Raw genomic sequence first — 18,289 nt, 5'->3', positions numbered from 1 at the left:
GGCGCCCCCGGAGAAACTCATTTTTGAGCCAGCTGAAGTGACTGGCATTCCAGCAGCAGGTAGGACATGATTCAACCCTGCCTTCTTCAGACCAGCCGTCTGTGTGCTGAGGATGGGCCCCCGCATCCTCGGTGGCTGGTGGACACGGGCAGTGGCCTCAGTGCCTCCGTGGCTGGACATGAAGATGAGCAGCATGGGTGACCTGCACAGGTGGATACAGATAAGGAACCTTCTGAGACTGTCCCCAGGAAAGAGACCAAAGTAGTAGAATTTAGCACAGTTGATAATTCTGTTGATCTGTCACTTTGAGCCACAAGGTTTCTTATAATATACATGTTTATTAATTTGCATTTTTGGGGCGCCTGGGTGGCGCAGTCGGTTAAGCGTCCGACTTCAGCCAGGTCACGATCTCACGGTCCGTAAGTTCGAGCCCCACGTCAGGCTCTGGGCTGATGGCTCGGAGCCTGGAGCCTGTTTCCGATTCTGTGTCTCCCTCTCTCTCTGCCCCTCTCCCGTTCATGCTCTGTCTCTCTCTGTCCCAAAAATAAATAAACGTTGAAAAAAAAAATAAAAAAAAAAATTTGCATTTTTACCTGTCAGGTAGACTGCACATTTGTAAAAGAGGCATTTTCTTTGGGAAAAAGAACTTGGATATTTAATCTTACAATGACAGTGAATCTAAAAAGTTCCTTTATTCACATGTCTTAAAATTCTTTGCTGGAGAGATTTCTTCTGCTATTTTGTTCACCTGGCCAGTGACTGAATCTTAAATTTCCTGGAATATGAAGATGCATGTTATCTATAAAGCTCTGTGTTGACCTCACGTCCTGTGATGAGGATCCATGTGTCCATTTCCTGTGGATTACTGCAGTTTGTTTTTCAGTGTGTGAATGGCCCTGGGCCTCTGTCACCTCTTCTTTGAGGTCTGTGTTTTGGTTTACTCTCATGGCCCCCCTGCCGCTGATCTGGGAGTCCTTGGGAAAGGCTTCTTGTTCCATATTATGTCATTCTATCTTAGCTCTGAGTTCTGATCCTTAACAGCCTCTAATTAATAATTCATTGAAAACAGTCCTGGATGTTGCCTACAAGTTCCTACCATGTCTGGCTCCTTCCTGGCTCTCCAGGCCCAAGCTTCTTTTCCCTCTCTGTGCTCAGTGAGTGTATTACAATCATTTAAGTGTGCGCTGTTTTGTCCTGCCACAGGATCTTGGCACATGCTGTTTCTCTACCTGTGACTCTCATGTCCTAGTCAACTTGTCTCTGGGCCCTCCCTCAGTGCTCCTGCTGTGTAGCATCAAACTACTGTAAGCCTTTCCTTGATGGCTTTTGTTACTCTTGCATATACTGGTGTTACTTACTGATTGCTGTCTATACACCAGATCTGCTCTTGCTTATTAATTGATCAAGTATAGTATGTGACATTTCAAGGGTTCTTAATCATGGGCTGTTCATGTTATTGGAGTGAGATTCATCCCACATTCTATGCCCTTCATGAGCTTCTCACATGACTGCTCCTTCTCTGACTCTTCAGTCAGCCCATTTTTGCTTTTTCTTGTGTCCCTCCGTCCCTCTCATTACCCGGGTGTTACCCAAGGAAAACACAGATGCTGTGGAGTGTGAGTGGTTACAAAGGGGGTTTTATTGGGCTCCTTAAAGAAATGGCCGATTCTAGCTCAGGGCAGAAAATGAACAAGACTAACCTGGCACATATTGCCCATTGTGAGAGCAGGAAGCTGTCGACTCTTGTGAAAGGACTTGGTTGCAACCCTAAAGGGAAGAGGCTTCCACTGACCAGAGATGGATTTACTGGGAGTCTCTCCTTAAAAAATTAGCAACAGATCAAAACACATGATGTATGTTACAATCCATGTTGAAAATAAAAATAAGAGGCAGCAAAACCACAAGTTCAAAATAGTACCCAAAAAAAGAGGGTCACCATTGGTCCAATATTTATTTTGGAAACCAATAAAAAATGAAGAGTAGCAAGCATTTATCCAACATTCCTCTACAAATGGTTCCTCTGTCAGCTAAATGGTACAAGAAGTGGGGCGCCTGGTGGCTCCTTCAGTTGAGTGTCCAAATCTTGATTTGGGCTCAGGTCATGATCCCAGGGTCGTGGGATCGAGCTCCACATCAAGCTCTGCACTGAGCATGGAGCCTGCTTGAGATTCTCTCTCTGTCCCTATGCCCCTCTCCCTCTCCCTCTCCCCAGCTCGCTCTCTCTCTCTCTCAAAATAAAAATAAAGTGCAGGAAGGGAACCTTTTCTTTCTAGAAATTTCTGGAAATTTTTACTAAACGATGAGGGTTGATAGAATTGAAATGTGACCCCTAGTGAACTAATCTAGGCATTGAGCATCAGTGGCTGTCAACATCACAAGAAGACTACCAGACATTTGTCTGAGGGAAGTAACAGTAGCATAAATGAAGTAAATATATCCATCCATCCATAAGTGGTCAGCCCTGAATCTGATCAAGCCTCTAAATGTAACCACCAGTTCACATATAGGGGACAGAGGAACATGTCAAATGACACCTGAGAATTGTTATCATTGAAATGTGGATTCTGAGACACTCTTCATGACAAACAACTTGGTTCCTTTAACGAAAAACTGTGAGAGAAATAAGGAAGGGAGTTAGCATGAGAGACTTAAGAAACCCCTCAACAAGGCACAATGTGGGGGCTTTATTTGGATCCTAATTCAAACAGTGGCTGTGATTGGCACAATGTGGGATGACTATTAGGCTTTTGTCTTTAAAAGTCCTTTTCTTTCAGAGACCTATATTGACATGTTCACAGATGAGATAATGTGATGTCTGGGATGTTTCACAATAATCTGGATGATCTGTTGTTGTAGAACAAACCACCCCAAAATTTAACGGCTTAAAACAAGAAGCATTTATTGTCTCACACAGTTTCTGAGGGTCAGGGATGCAGGAGGATGGATGGTTGTGGCTCAGGGTCTCTCACAAGGTTGCGTGCAGGGTGTCGGCTGAGGGCTGTGATCATCTGAAGGCTTGACTAGGATGGAAGATCTACTTCTAAACTCATTTATGTGGCTGTTGGGAAGAGATCTCAGTTCTTTTATAGCTGTTGGTTGGAAGCTTCAGTTTCAGTGGGCAATCCATAGGCCTCTTTCCATCAAAGCAGTTGGCCTCCCTAGAGTGAATTATCCAACAGAGATTGGGAAGGCAACCATGACAGAAGCCATGGTGTCATTTACAGCCTAATCTTGCAGGTGGCATATCATCACTGCTGTATTCTCTTGATCACAGAGCCCAACTCTGGATCCCAGAGCAGCAACCCTGGAGGACCCCCCCGTGAGGCTGTGAATATCAGGAGGGGAGGATCATTGGAGGCCATCTTGGAGACCATTCGGGAGTTAGAGGAAAGTGGTGGTGGGATGCTGATAAAATAATATTCACCATGAGTTGACAATTAAAAATTTCTGTAATAAAAACTTTTTGGGGGGATGGGAGGAAATATATATTTTAAAGACAGAATGCTTAGATTTCAATTTCAGCCCTTGTATTTATTAGCTGTGAGATCTTGTCAAGTGATGTGAACCATCTGAATCGGTTTCTCCATTTGTAAAAAGGGAGTAATGAGAATGCAGTATCTCGTGGGGGTTGCCATGAGGCTTGAAGGACACACTACTCGTGTGTGCTCAAGCCAAGGCTGGTGTGTGGAAAGCACGCAATAAATACTAGTTATCAGCAGTAATATCGTTTCTTCTATCTCAGACATTCTTTCTGCTGAGATATTCGCAGGACCATTCGCAGGACCACCTTTTTTCTAGAAACCCTTTAACATTTTAGAGGCATATTGTGATTTTCTCTGGAAAAGCTACCATTTGTTTCTTATCTCCTCTTTACATGTGTTTCCTGTCAATATGCTGCAGAGTAAAGACCTTGCTCACCGTGAAAACTGTGTGTGTGTGTGTGCGCGCGCGTGCACGCGTGTGCGTGTGTGGACACGTCTTTGCTTTCCTGGCTGTGTCAGTACGTTGAGAATGTGGCCTAAGCCAGTGAAGGGCTGCACCTCTCCCACAGCTGATTATACATTCACTGTGCTGCAGTTCTTATCTGTCCAGCACCCCCTCCTCCCTCCTATCAGTGAAATCCCTCCGTCTTTACCAAACCCATTTGGTGAAGTTTAAGTAGGACTTTCCCCAGCTCTTGCTACTACAACCTCAAGTTCAGAAATGGGAGCATGATCCAGACCTGGGTAAGTCAATGGTCCCATTCTCTGGCCACCTGATTGGCTCAGCCCCAGACACATAACCTAAGCTGGGCTAATCAGTGTGTTTCCGGAGACTTTTCTGCTAAAAAATATTGTGGAAATCGGTCTGGTGTCATGGTGCCAGATTTAGCAAAACAGATAAACAGGGAACCCACTTAACTTTGAATTGCAGATAAACATTAGATACATTTCTAGCATATTATTTGTTGCTTCTCTGAAATTCCAAGTTGATTGGGCATTCTGTTTTTATCTGGCACCCTTAGCTCTGGCCACTGGGCAGACTGAGCCAGGAAAGTGTGACACCAGTGATGTAGACAGCTGTGTGGTTGAGAGCCACCTGGCAGAACGAAGCCCAGTGGTTCCAGGAGATAGACACAGAGGAACCCAGCCTGGAGTGCATCATTGAGTCCTTGCTCCTGGTCCTCCCCTGATAGGAGCCAATGACTTTCCTTTTGCACACTTGTAGGCACACTTGTAGGGGGGCTTTGTTTTTGTTTTTAGAATTTGATTTAAATACTTTCATAGCCTCAAAATACAATGCCATCGGTGCCCTACTAGGAAAACCTAACCTTTACTGACTGCTTAGTATATATGCTGGACTGGATTAAGCACTCTGTCTGATTATCTCATTAAATTCTCGTTGTAACCCTGCATGGTATAAATGAAGAAATTATTGACCTAATAACTTCCTTTCTGTGAGTTGTTACACTGCTATTACTATATACATACTCATTGTGTCACTATGGTATGTGTACTAGATATTTACTATAGTAGCATCTGAAACAGTAAGACCCTGAAAAACTAAATTTTCATCAGCAGGGGACTGACTGGTCAAATGTTGATACATCCCTAAAAAATATGTCACAATGCTATACAGGGTATTTGCTTATTCACAGATTTCCATCAGACAAGTTTGATATCCATATGTAATTAATTTGGCAAATTACAGAGATCATTGAAACAAATACACTTTAATTGAGTATAAGTTTTACAAAACTATGGAAATCTTCCAAGTGATTCTACAGAAAAAGTTCTCATGTAGTTGTCTCATGGGGCCACATTGTCGTTGCCAGGCTCTTCCAGAAATGAATGTTGCTATCGCTGAACGGGCGAGCTTGGGGTGGGTCAGGGCACATCCATCACCACCCCCTGCATGGTGACCCCAGATGTGTGTTCTTGGCATCTACCGGCTTCCACTCTGGGCTGTGACTTTGCATCCGTGTGCACGGGACTGTCAGCCTGACAGGGAGGGGACGGTTTGGTGAAGATGAGCCCTCGGCATCCCCAGGGCCACATCTGCATTCCATTCTCCCTAGATGCTGACTATAAATACACATCTCTTCAGAGTCAAAGCTTCCACGGAGCTTGGCACCATGTTTGGAATTAACTGGCACTGTGACTTCTGTCTGCTCTCGCACACTGAAACTGATGCAAGCATTCTTCCCCCAAGAAGCAAAGCTGAATCAAATCAAAGTTTTCATAAAGTTTATAGAGGATGAACTTGGACCTTCAGAAATGTCAGAAAGATGCAAAGAGTGAGGCCTGCTGTTTATACACACACCATTGTACTGCATGGAGACACAAAGCAGATATTTCTGTCCAAGTAGCATTTGGGCTATGGCTCTCTTCAGTCTCTCAGGGGTGCCCTGAGCAGGTTCCCTCGAACCCTAACAAAGAGGACAGTGAACTGACACAGTACAGCAGTGAGTGGTCCTGGACACAGCCTTGCCTCCGATGGCTTTGCTCCAGGCCCCTGTTCCATCTCAGGTGTTTTCTGATTATAGAGAGTCACCAATTCTGGGCTCGTCACCGCCATCTCACCTGGCACACATACTGCTGTTGCCCTCAAAATGATGTTGAAATGCTGTTCATTGTTCACATCCAGGAGATCTCTCGTCTCCAATTCGGCATTAGCATTGAACAGCTGCTATCTTCAGACACTTCAATTTGTTATAGACAACATTAAGGAGAAACCGGGACCAGCTCAGACAAGGTTCTCTCAGTATCTGTACTTTCTCCCCCAAATTGCAAACATCTGGGCCTGCTCTTTAATACCACGAGCCTCTTGGGTCATTCTGTTTTCATGTTTGAGAAACACCATGTCACTGTCTACTTTCCCTGCTGGAATCAAATGACAGTCTGATTCACTGGAGCCTGGGCTTTGGGGTAGCAGTGCCATGGGACATGTGCCTTTCCTGTAAACTGTATTGTGTGGGCACTGCCCTAGGTCCCTGATGTGTGGGTGCCCAAAAGATGCAGTCGTAATTCAGCCACGGGATTTCTCAGCCTCAGCTGGAGCCTGGGAAGATCATCTCAGGGATGGAGTTGAAAGGGTGTTGTCAGGAGGAATTATATTAGGATGAAGAGTCCATATTTATACTAAATCATCATGTGGTCTAGTATACTAGTCAGGTCAGAAGTCAGGTGTCTCTGGGTCTCTGACCAACAGGCTTCTGTGGTTTGCGCTCAGAGCTCAGTGGCAGTGGACCACAGAGATGTCAATGAGGAGTCTGACATCAGAATGCAACAGTCTTGGGGTGCCTGGGTGACTCAGTCGGTTGGGCGTCCGACTTCAGCTCAGGTCATGATCTCGCGGTCCATGAGGTTGAGCCCCGCATCGGGCTCTGGGCTGACAGCTCAGAGCCTGGAGCCTGTTTTGGATTCTGTGTCTCCCTCTCTCTCTGACCCTCCCCTGCTCATGCTCTGTCTCTCTCTGTTTCAAAAATAAATAAATGTTAAAAAAAAAAAAAGAATGCAACAGGCTTTGCTTGTCTGTTCAGGCTGACTTGACTGACGTGAGCTACGTCTATTACTGCTAAAACTGACAGTGGAAGACCCTGTACAGGGTACCTTCACTTTTAGCTTCTTAATTTTAGTTTGTCAATAAACATGTACCCTAAGCTACCTGACAGCGCTGTGCTAAGTGACCTAATAAAGTCAAGCATGTTTGATAAAGGCCTGTACTATAGCTGTCCCCCAGGATTCTGGGCCCCCGGTCATTATGGATGCTAGGTGTGAATGGGCAGCGAGGAACAGCGGACACGCACATGCTTCCTATACCTGCTCTCTTCACACGCATGCTCTTAGTCCATGGGATTTCATTTACAAGTCGCAAATTCAAAAGTAAAATTATTAAGAATTTCAAGACAGTGATGGCAAAGCATTAAACCAAGCAGGGGGCCCTGTGTGGCTGCCTAGGTCACATGCCCATGAAGCCATCCCTGAATGAGATCGTGGCTTTGCACATGACCCTATAGACTCTGTCCACCCCTGAGGACTGTACTTTGTCAGGGATGTAGGGAGCTGAGCTCTCAGTGTTGGGAGGGGTTGTGTTGCACAGGGTTTCGGGTATGGGGCTTCACATTTTGAGGCTCCCTTTCCTCATACTTGCTCTGCTATCCTGGGCAAACATTTCACTTTTTGGGACTCCATTTGCTGATATGTACAACAGGAACCTGATAGTACCGTTTAGAGTCATTAGGGGGATCAGGCGAAATAATGCATGCAAAACACCTGGTGCCCAGCATACGGTTGTCATTGGGCCAATGTTGGCTGCCATTGGAGGACTTGGGTGAGGCAATTTCAAAGCCATGGCGGGGGTGCTGCAGTGACCTCCTCCACACCTAGTGGGTGTATAATTCAGGTCTGCTGAATGCCAGTGACTTTGATGGGCATTGTGGACTGGTGGCTGTTAGCCTTCCCCCTAAGTCCCCCTAGCCCAGACCCCCAGCTCTGTGGATGGGGGATGGTTTTGTCTCCTCATGTCCATTTATCATATCAGTCCCCTGCTTTTAATTGGGAGGACTCAAGCATTCGTTATAATTATGTAGACAGGAAAAACATGATTGCTGTATCACAGAGAGCACTATAGTATTGCTTCAACTAAATCAAATGCTGGTGGAGGGAGAGGATTATTGCTCCAGGACCCTCCGCTGGCCTGGATGTTGTGACTGTTTCACGGAGATAAGCAGCCCTGCTGGGCCTGCTGGCACTCAGGCGCGGGAGGCTGTGGGGCTCTTGGTTATCTCCCCAGGCATAAAGCTGTACTAATTGCTTTGGAAGCGAGGCCTTTTCCCGGGCAGCAGCAGCATATGCTGCCTGAGTGCGTGGAGCAAAGATAAAGAGCCACCCTCCTCCTTCTTCACTGAAGTTTAATAATAAAGTGGAACTGTCACCATTTAGAAAAATTTAGAAAAATTTAGAAAAATAACAAAAACTGGCCACCTTCTGGCACGCCGTTGTGGCATGTCTTCCTGGCTTGGGCACTCTTGAACCTTCTGTTCTCCATAGCTGGCTCTGGAAGGCATTCGGATCTCGGTGTTGGTGAAATCAACCACATGTCTTTCTCCATGTAATCAAACCTGGCCCTCACAGGGAAAAAGAAGTTGTTTTCCAAGGCCCATTAGATGGTAGCGCTGCAAACCAGGAAGTTGGCATCGAAGGCATTTGGAGTATAAAGCTTTGTAGGATTTTTTTTCCCACGTATTTATTTTAGTGAATGTGAAATTGAGATAGTCTCACATTTTTCTGTCATCACTGTTCTTTCAGATGACTTTTTTCCTATATTATCAGGGGGAGGTCAGCCCAATACCCCTTGCGTGAGAGGTGAGCTGAAGGGGGCGCCGGGGTGGCTCAGTGGGTTAAGTGTCTGACTTTGGCTCAGGTCATGATCTCATGGTTCATGAGTTCGAGCCCCACATTGGCCTCTCTTCTATCAGGATAGAGACCACTTCAGAGCCTCTGTATCAGCCCCCTGTCTCTGCCCCTCCCCCACTCACACACTCCCTCTCTCTCAAAAATAAGTAAACATTAAAAAGAAAAAAAAAAAGAGTGAGTCGAAGGCCCAGATAAAGGTGATGTCTTCCTCAGGTGTTCAGGGAGGGTGAGTGGCAGTGTAGGACTTGGAATTCAGGCCACCTGCTTCTGCCTGCCACTCGGAGGCACCAGTGCGAGCTCACTCTTCCACCCACCATGCAGCGGCTTTTCTCATCCCCATTTCACAGGGAGCAAAACTGAGACCTGAGAGCCAAAGCTACTTGCCTCAGGGCCTTGTAGCTGGTAAATAGTACAACCAGAACTAGGACTCAGTCTCCTGAATTTCAGTTCAGTTTTTTTTCTTCCGGAGTCCATGGGTTCTATATACCAATTGCTTATATACAGTGATTATAATGTGATTGCATTAAATATGACACATTTTGAATCTTAGAGCAACCACAGCTGAGGACAGAGAAAAGAAAATCTGAATTGATGAAGATGCTTCAGAGCAGTCGGCCAGGCCCCTTCCTTCCCTACCAGACACTGCCCTTGGAGTGCACGTGGGTAGGATTCCTCCTTAGCAAATTCCTCCAGGTTTTGAGTAGTGAAAGCAGTGGCCATTAAATCCACATGCACCAGGAGAGCGCTATGAAGTGCCTGACTCTGTCTGGCAGGAGTACTCACAGGACATAGGTAAATCGTGTAGTGTAATGCCAGTGATTAAAAACGGGAGGCTGGGGGCGCCTGGGTGGCGCAGTCGGTTAAGCGTCCGACTTCAGCCAGGTCACGATCTCGCGGTCCGTGAGTTCGAGCCCCGCGTCAGGCTCTGGGCTGATGGCTCAGAGCCTGGAGCCTGTTTCCGATTCTGTGTCTCCCTCTCTCTCTGCCCCTCCCCCGTTCATGCTCTGTCTCTCTCTGTCCCAAAAATAAAAATAAAACGTTTAAAAACGGGAGGCTGGGGACAGGAAATGAAGGGGATCATTGTAATCCAAGGGCAGGGCTTTGGAAGCATTGTCCCAGCCAGAGTCATTGTGATGGTTGTGGTCATTAAGGTCCTTTCCTTTCAGTTAAGCGGCCCAAATCCAGCTAGATCTGGTCAGGCAAAGAACCAAATTTATTGGCTCACTTACCTGAAAAAGCTAGGCATGCCTGGTTCTAGGAACCCAAGCCACATGATTCTGCCTTGTTTCCTCCATTATGGGCTCTTTTCTCATTGGCTTTACCTTTATTCAGGTGAGCTCTTCCTCCCCAGAGGCTTGATGGCTGCTGGCAGCCCAGCCTTCTTCCCTACCTCTCAGTAGTCTCAGTGGAGAGAGTTTTCTTCCCCACATTTCAGTAGAGGCCCAGGGATTGGGTCATATGCCCATGCCTGATGGTGCCTCATGGAATTCAGGATGGAATTCACAAATTGGTCAAGCCTGATAAATGGGTTTACCCTTTGATCTGGAAAGGAGGAAGAGAGATGTTAACCTCACCCAAATGATATGAGGCACTAGTGGAGAAGGAAAATCGGAAGAAGGGGAATGGATGTTGAACAGGCAAAAACCACCCATATCCAGTGGGTATAAGCCTTAGTTTCCTCTGACTCATTCTTGATCAGTGGCTTGGTGAGGAGAAAGGACCAGTCTTGCCCAAATGTCTCCAGATGAGTGCTGTCCAGTAGAACTTTATGCAATGATGGAAATGTTCTTTGATCATCACTATCCAATGCAGTAGCCACTAGCCACATGGGGCTGTTGAGCACTTGAAATGAGACTGGTGGGACTGAGCAATGGAGTTTTGTTTGTTTGTTCGTTTGTTTGTTTGTTTGTTTGTTTGTTTTTATGGGGGGGAGAGAGAGAGAGCAGGGGAGGGGCAGAAGGAGAGAAGGGATCTTAAGCAGGCTCCATGCTCAGTGAGGAGCCCCACCACAGGACTTGATCTTACAATGGTGAGATCATGACGTGAGCTAAAATCAAGAGTCAGACACTTAACCGTCTGAGCCACCTAGGTACCCCAAGCAACTGAGTTTTTATTTTTAGGTAATTTTATTTAATTTTTTTTTTCAACGTTTATTTATTTTTGGGACAGAGAGAGACAGAGCATGAACGGGGGAGGGGCAGAGAGAGAGGGAGACACAGAATCGGAAACAGGCTCCAGGCTCTGAGCCATCAGCCCAGAGCCTGACGCGGGGCTCGAACTCACGGACCACGAGATCGTGACCTGGCTGAAGTTGGACGCTTAACCGACTGCGCCACCCAGGCGCCCCTAGGTAATTTTATTTAAATTTAATGTAGATGGCTACCTATAGCTCTTGACTGCCATAGTAGCTCTTAGTGGAGCCACATCACTGGAGATAGTTCCCTGGAAGGCAAGGCCTCAGTTTTGTATAGAATGACAGGTGGGCCAAGGATTAAATGAAGATTGGAAGACCAGGATGATGAAGCAGATTTGGTCCAGGTATACAACAGGAGAAAACAGAGTCCAGACATGAGGGACATGAGAGGGAAAGACACAAAGGGAGTGTCCTTCATCTGTGATGTCGTTTGGAAACCCTTAACCTGGGGACGTGTTTTTTCCATGTAATATAAGGACTAGATTTGTACCAAAAAGAAAGAAAATCAGAACGGACCTTGTTATAAAGTTGGGTTGAGGGGAATTCCGTGACATGTTATTGCATTTTACTCCTAAGTGTCTGACAATAAAAGCAACCATTGTCTGAAGCAATCTTCCTGCACATGACATTCAGTTGCACATGGATTAAAGAAAAATTAAATGGGGTTGCTCTGTTATTAAAAAAAACAACAATGCTGCGTAAACTTGTGTGTCCGAGCACAATGAAATGCAGTTGACAGAAATGACATCAGATGAATAGAATGAACTTGTGAAGGCAAGGTCTAGCCACAGCAATGTGAACCCAGGGCAGGTTAAAGCCCAGCCTCTCTACAAGCTGCGTGATGGGCATGTGTCATGATGCTCTGCATCCTGTAGGGTGTGTGGGGACCACCCTGAGGTGATGCCTGCTGAGCCTAAGTCGTTCCTGGTGGACATTAGTCGCCTACGAGTCAGGTTTCCATAGGCAGCCATTCTTGGAGAAGGCAGACTGATCTGTTTTGATCCCTTCCTGCTCACCTGTAGCCAGGGACACCTGGGCTTCCTCAGATTCAGTTAATTGTCTGGATTTGTACAGTCAGTGCTTGTGAAGGACATGCCATGTGCTTGGCATCCTGCTGGGCGTTGGGCATCCAGCAGGAAGAACAGAGAAGCACAAGTCTTGGTTCCTGGCCCTGTGGTTTGTCTGGGTCCATGGCCCTCAGCATTCCTCTCCCCCAACACCCAAGCCACTTGATGGTTACCTGTAGACTCACCTGTAGTGCAGGTGTAGAGATTAAGAGCTCATGGCCAGTACCTGGCATATATATATATGTATACATATGTGTATATATATATATAAAAGTAGCAAATGTATAGCAGAGAGAAGGAGGCATTAGAATGGGTGAAGCAGACCTGGGTAGAACCTGGGCCAGGCAGCTAGGAGGTGTGTGAATTTGGGTACAGTGCTGAGCCTCACTCTTCCCATCTGCAAAGTGGGTTGATGGAAACTTACAGGGTTGTTGTGAGGATGCAGTTACATGTTATTTGCTAAGGACCTATTATGAAGCAGATTTCCATGACTCCATGCTCTGGTGAGCATGAGAGTATGATTGCTGTGAGGAAAGAATGGACCTGGGAGGGGGTCTTATGGGTTATGTGAATATATCTAGGGTGAGCAGCCAACTTCAAATCCAGCCTTGATTTGTGTTAGGTCTGGGTGCCATTAAAGCTGAACCATCGTGAGGATCCCACCAAAACTTCCCAGTCCAGTTTTCCAGCAAATCTGTAGCCACCCCCATGACCAGTGGCCCCTGATGCTTCCTGTGGGGGCCTAGGGAGAATAGCATCTTAGACCATCAGCATGTCCTAAGATCCGTCTCTATGATCTATTCTTATTCTGTGATCAGTTTTTGGGTTCTCGGGCAGACACATCATGAGCTGGTGTCAATATCTGAATGCTGATGGAATTCTTGGGGCATTGAAGGGTCCCAGGGCATGGAAGAGAAAGAAAGCCATTCCTCAGCCAGGAAATCACCAGCAAACATTTTCCGTGAGCACACCCTTCCTGCCCCTCTCCCTCCCGGGTGACTCTTCCATCCAGTTTCTTTAGCAGACGAGGGTGTGGATGCCTTTGGGGAGAGCCCAATTCATTTCGGTAGAACAGAAGTGGTTTTGGAATAGGCCAACTGGGAAATAATGCCAGGCAGCTATGGTACTGTGGACACGGGCTTTGGGTCAGTGGACATGCCACAAGCTCACGTGGCCCTGAGCACGTGCCTGGACCTACTCTTGCCTCTTTGTTGAGAAGCAGAAACATAATGGGCTCCAGGCTTGCTTCCTTCTGCCCCCTTTCCTCTCCAGCTGATGCTGGGTTTCTGTCGATCCAACATAGCCAGATGGGCCTTAGGGATGTTTCTGAAGAGGCTTGGTCCCTTTTTGTGAATTCCTTGAATCTCTTCTGATTTCTAGCCTGTGTCTCTCTTGCCGTAATCACAATTCTTACCTCATGACCCAGTCTTTATCCTTGCTCTTTAGAGATGGTTTGAGTACCTTTTGTGTATCAGATATGTGGTCTTCATGGGAGATAGAGTAGGCCACAAGACATGCCTGGTCTCAGAACATCATTGTCTCGAGTGGGGGCAGAATCTAACTAGGCAGTTACATACCCGGAGTGCTAAGTGAAAGGTATATCTGAGCATGGGGTGCAGCATGGGGTGCTAAGGAAGCATTCTCTTTTTAAATTTTTTTAATGTTTATTTATTTTTTGAGAAAGAGTACAAGTGGGGGAGGTACAGAGAGAGAGGGAGACACAGAATCTGAAGCAGGCTCCAGGCTCTGAGTTGTTAGCACAGAGCCTGATGTGGGGCTCAAACCCACAAGCCATGAGATCATGACCTGAGCCGAAGTCAGACGCTTAACCAACTGAGCCACCCAGCCCCCCCACCACTAAGGAAGCATGCTAAGTCACTGTCAGAGATGGGGGGTCTAGGAAATTTTCCAAGGCAGGAAGGCGGTGAGGTCTCCAAAGTCGATGGGACCAGGTGTGACAGGGGAGCCAGGAAATGGATGGAGAGTGGATTCCCAGTGAGGAGAGCATGTACACAGTCTCAGAAGTGATCAGAAGTGGAAAAATTGAGGGTAGAAGAGGATAAAGTAAGTTTTGAGAGATGAAACTGGAAAGGAAAGAAGGAATTTTAGATAAATTAAGTACTTTTCACCAGAATTAAATGAATTCTTTCCCTAGAATGTGATCACAGCTAAAAATGCATATGGCAGGTAAATTTTATATTGAATAAGTTCTTATGTTTTGAATTCTGAAGGGAAGAAGAACACACTATGGTCATTTGGGCCTGGGATGCACTGGTCCTGGTGTACACCCAAGGTTGGCATCACGTAACCATATGGACGCTAATGAATTTTCTACTTTGTCGTTTCAGCACTTCAGGGAGCATCTGGACAAGCTGTTTGCCAAAGGAATTGGAATGCTGGATATAGCTCTGAATGAGGCCTTCAACATTCTCAGTGATGTAAGCTCCTCTTTGACTTGCCTCTCTTCTGTCCAGGAGAATAGATGGATTTTTTTAAAATTGTTCGATCGTGGACCAGCAAATAATGCTAACAGTAGTTAGCTCCTGCTGTCATTGAGTGGCATCCAGAGGTATCAGATGGGAGGGTGAGGCTGGCTATTCGGGTCCTCTGGGGACCCAGGTCCGGCCAGTGAGGCTGAGCAGAGTGTGAAATGCTCTCTGATCAGGGCACTCACCTGCCATGCTTGTTGGCTCTGGGACCACCAACACTTAAATACCTTCCAGTGCGGATTTTGCCTCAGAAACTTTCAGTTTCTTCATAAAGTAGACTCGTCCCTCATTGTGTTTCATACTGAATCCCTGCTTGTGGGGATGGTTAGCAGAAGAAAAACTTTCTCTGTGCAGTATGCTTAGGGAGTGCCGTCCCGTCCCTGCCTTTCTTCCAGCCCCTTGGAGATTCCTAATACACAGTCACATAATCAAAGTTCCAGTAGGTACTACAGGAAAGAATGCCACTGAACCGTTTCCCACACTTCTTGGAACAAGAATCAGTTTTTCAGGTAGCACCTGTTAACATTCCATGAAAAACTTTGGGGAGTGCTGGGCTGGGGGTTCTGCCCCTCCAATCCAATTGTGTTAAGCTAGAAGAACATGTGACTTTTGTGTTCTTATTACTCTGGGAGAGTAGTAGGAAAATAATGGCAATCTTTATCAATGCAGGTTCTGTATCATTTATGTAACTAGTATGTGTTGTGTGTTTTTTAATATCAGACACTGGGAGTGCACCAGAGAACAGACTACACAAAGGGTTTGCCTTAATGGACTAGTGTAAAGGTTGGGTAATTATGGCCTGTGAGCCAAATCCAGCCTGCATCTTCTTTTGGTAAATATTGTTTCATTGGAATGCATTCATGCTCACCTGACTATGTACCTTCTATGGCTATTTTTGCATTACAGTGACAGAGTTGATTAGCCATAGAGACCATATGGTCTGCAAAACCTAAAATATTTACTGTGTGCACTTTGCAGAAGAAGTTTGCTGACCTCAGGTCTAATGGGAAAAGACAGATGAAGTGCCTATGGAGAGCCCCATTGTGCCAGCATAGTAAGGACTTGCTGCTTTATACAGTGAGGTCAGGAAAGATCTCTCTGATTAGGTGACCTTGGTTGGAGTAGACACCTTAAGAAAGTGAGGGAACAGTCACTTCAGAAGTTGCCAGCAAGAGGACAGAGTACAAAAGACCTAAGGCAGTGATGCTTGGCATAGTTACCATAAGAGACCAGTGTGAGGAGCAGAGCGGGGGAGAAAGAGAGTGCAAGGGAATGAGATCATGGAGGTAGCAGGGGCCAGACCCCATGGAGCCCTCCAGACTCTGGCGGGGGGAGGTGGACTTTGGCTCTTGCTCTGTGTGGGATGGAAAGTCACTGGAGTCTGAGCAGAGAATGACATGACCTGCTTGAGTTTTAGCAGTATTTCTCTGGCTACTGTATTGAGAAACAAAGACTATAGCTGGGAGCCATTAAGTTATCTGGGTGATGCATAACTGGTGGCTTGGACCAGGGAGGTAGGTTAAGATGTTAAGAAGCAGAAAAATAGCAATCACTCTAGGTGTTTCAAACAGCAGGGATTTACTTCAGGGAATTGGTTGCATAGGGGATGGAAAAGCTCAGAAACCAGAGAGTGAAACCATCCTCAGATGGGCAGCAGCAGGAAGCAGCTCCTCTCTAGGGTAGGGGGGGAAACAGGAGCAAGGGACGCCATTGGAGCCTCCTCCTAGTGGCCATCTAGATGGGAATGGGGCCATGGAGGGCTGCCTGGGAAAAGCCGGAGTCACAGGGGGAGGCCTGTCCTGTGGCAGCTGGTACCTTGGAAGAGGTGCAGCTGTTGCCAGAAAGCACCCAGGCCCCCAGATCAGAAGAAAGGGAGAGATGGCTTAGAAAGAGCGTTGGCTTATCTTCTAGTGTTCTCCTTTGGATGAGCCTTGTCCAAACTCTTGGGGAGCCGGGAAAGTGTGGAATGCAGGGAAAGTCACGGGGCGGAACTGAGGGCAAACAAGCCCTAAACGGAGCAGCAGTTACATTAAGCTGTTGCAGGAGCTGGGAGACCAGCCAGGGGCCCAGAAGCCCCTCTGCACCGAGTCTTCAGGCCGCTCGGTGGGGCCCCGGGTGTGGGTTTGCATAGGATCACCCATCCAACATCACACAGCTCATCCTGGTGCTCAGTTGTGCCCAGCTCAAAAACTGGAATCTTTCTCACTCAGCTACACTAGCCTCTCAAGCCCTAATTCTAGACTTTCTTTTACCAATAATATCCACTGGCACACAGAAGGCCATTGAGATTTCGGTCCTGAGCCTGTGCTGGGACTGCAGAGGAGGGAGAGATAAGGAGGGAAGGTGCCACATAATCGCCCTCGGCTCTTCCCTCCCACCTGGCTGCACGAGACTGCTGACTGCAGATAATTCACATTTGTGTAAGGCTCAGTGTTTGGGACAGCACAGCCCTCTTCACAGCTTACTAATAATCTGCGAACGTAGCTGGTCAGAGCAGGGGGCCAAGCTACATCTTTAAATTCTGATTTGAACCCTGGATAGGTACCGTCTCAGGGCTTGGAGATGCCAAGCTCTGCATATTTGGCAGGCTCTTTCTAGAAAGTCATATTGAAAGGATTTGTCACAATTATAAAATTGGTTCTCTTTTTATCTCAAAAGCCTAGTGTCTAGAGCAGGGGGAGGCACTCCAAACTCGTGAATCCCTTGTTTGGAAATGTGTCCTGCTGTGAATTTCTGTTTTCTGGCTCTTTGGCAGAAGTGGTGAAGGAGCAAGAGTTAGGGAATGCTTGTCATGTGAAGTTTGTGGCCTCTGGAGTCAGGCAGGTTGGGCTGAGAAGCCTGACTTGGTCAGAGCTTGCTGTGAAGCCTTGAGAAAACTCTGCTTTGCCTCACCTTTATTATCCTCATCTGTAAAATGGGGATAGGAACAGACCCATAACTTGTGAAGCCCAGTGCAAAATGAAAATACTCAGAAAAGGGGCATCTGGGTGGCTCAGTCAGTTAAGCATTGGACTTCGACTCAGGTCATGATCTCACAGTTTGTGGGTTCAAGGCCCGCGTCTGGCTCTGTGCTGACAGCTCAGAGCCTGGAGCCTGCTTCAGGTTCTGTGTGTGTCTCTCTCTCTGCCCCTCCCTCACTCACTCTCTGTCTTTCTCTCAAAAATAAATAAACATTTTTAAAAAATTAAAAATACTCAGAAAAAATGAAAATGAAAATGTTCAGAAGCATTAAGAATCTTAAGAGAGTGACAGCAGAGGGTTGCCCCGAGTGCGGGCCCTGTGCACATGATATACCCATGAAGCTGGCCCTGGTGGACCAGGGTTGAGGATTCAGCACAATGAAGCAGTACCTGCCTCCCTTCCAGCAGGGCTGGGGTGGCTGGGAAGTGTCATGTCTATGACCATGGAGTCACTGGGCAGCCTCAACTCTTGCCAGGCTGCCTGTGGCTTCTAGAGGCAGCCGGAGCTCTTGATGCTTTGGTCTTACTTCCTGCCCACGTCCTTGGGAATGTCCACTTCCCTTTATCTTCCCTTCTTTCCTTTCTCTTGCCCTGGTAACTTCTCTCTCCCCACCCTGTCCACTTACCAGTTTTGTTCCCAAACACTTCCAAGCCAGTGTTTCCCACTGCATGCCCAGCCGAT

General features: G+C 46.8%; 1 protein-coding gene across 6 annotated transcripts in view; it reads left to right on the top strand.

Annotated features, from left to right (window-relative positions):
* CACNA2D3 (calcium voltage-gated channel auxiliary subunit alpha2delta 3) overlaps positions 1 to 18,289 on the top strand; it is an 863,963-nt gene that overhangs the window by 443,723 nt on the left and 401,951 nt on the right. For all 6 annotated transcript variants that reach the window (XM_086697915.1, XM_086697917.1, XM_086697916.1 and 3 more), the window contains one exon: positions 14,507 to 14,596. In XM_086697915.1, the coding sequence (XP_086554041.1) occupies positions 14,507 to 14,596 (90 nt within the window). The remainder of the gene's footprint in view (positions 1 to 14,506; positions 14,597 to 18,289) is intronic.

Source organism: Puma concolor, chromosome A2 (assembly GCF_028749965.1).
Source record: "Puma concolor isolate L17-30 chromosome A2, mPumCon1.1.hap2, whole genome shotgun sequence".
Lineage (NCBI taxonomy): Eukaryota > Metazoa > Chordata > Mammalia > Carnivora > Felidae > Puma > Puma concolor.
This window is presented reverse-complemented; position numbering and strand designations above follow the sequence as displayed.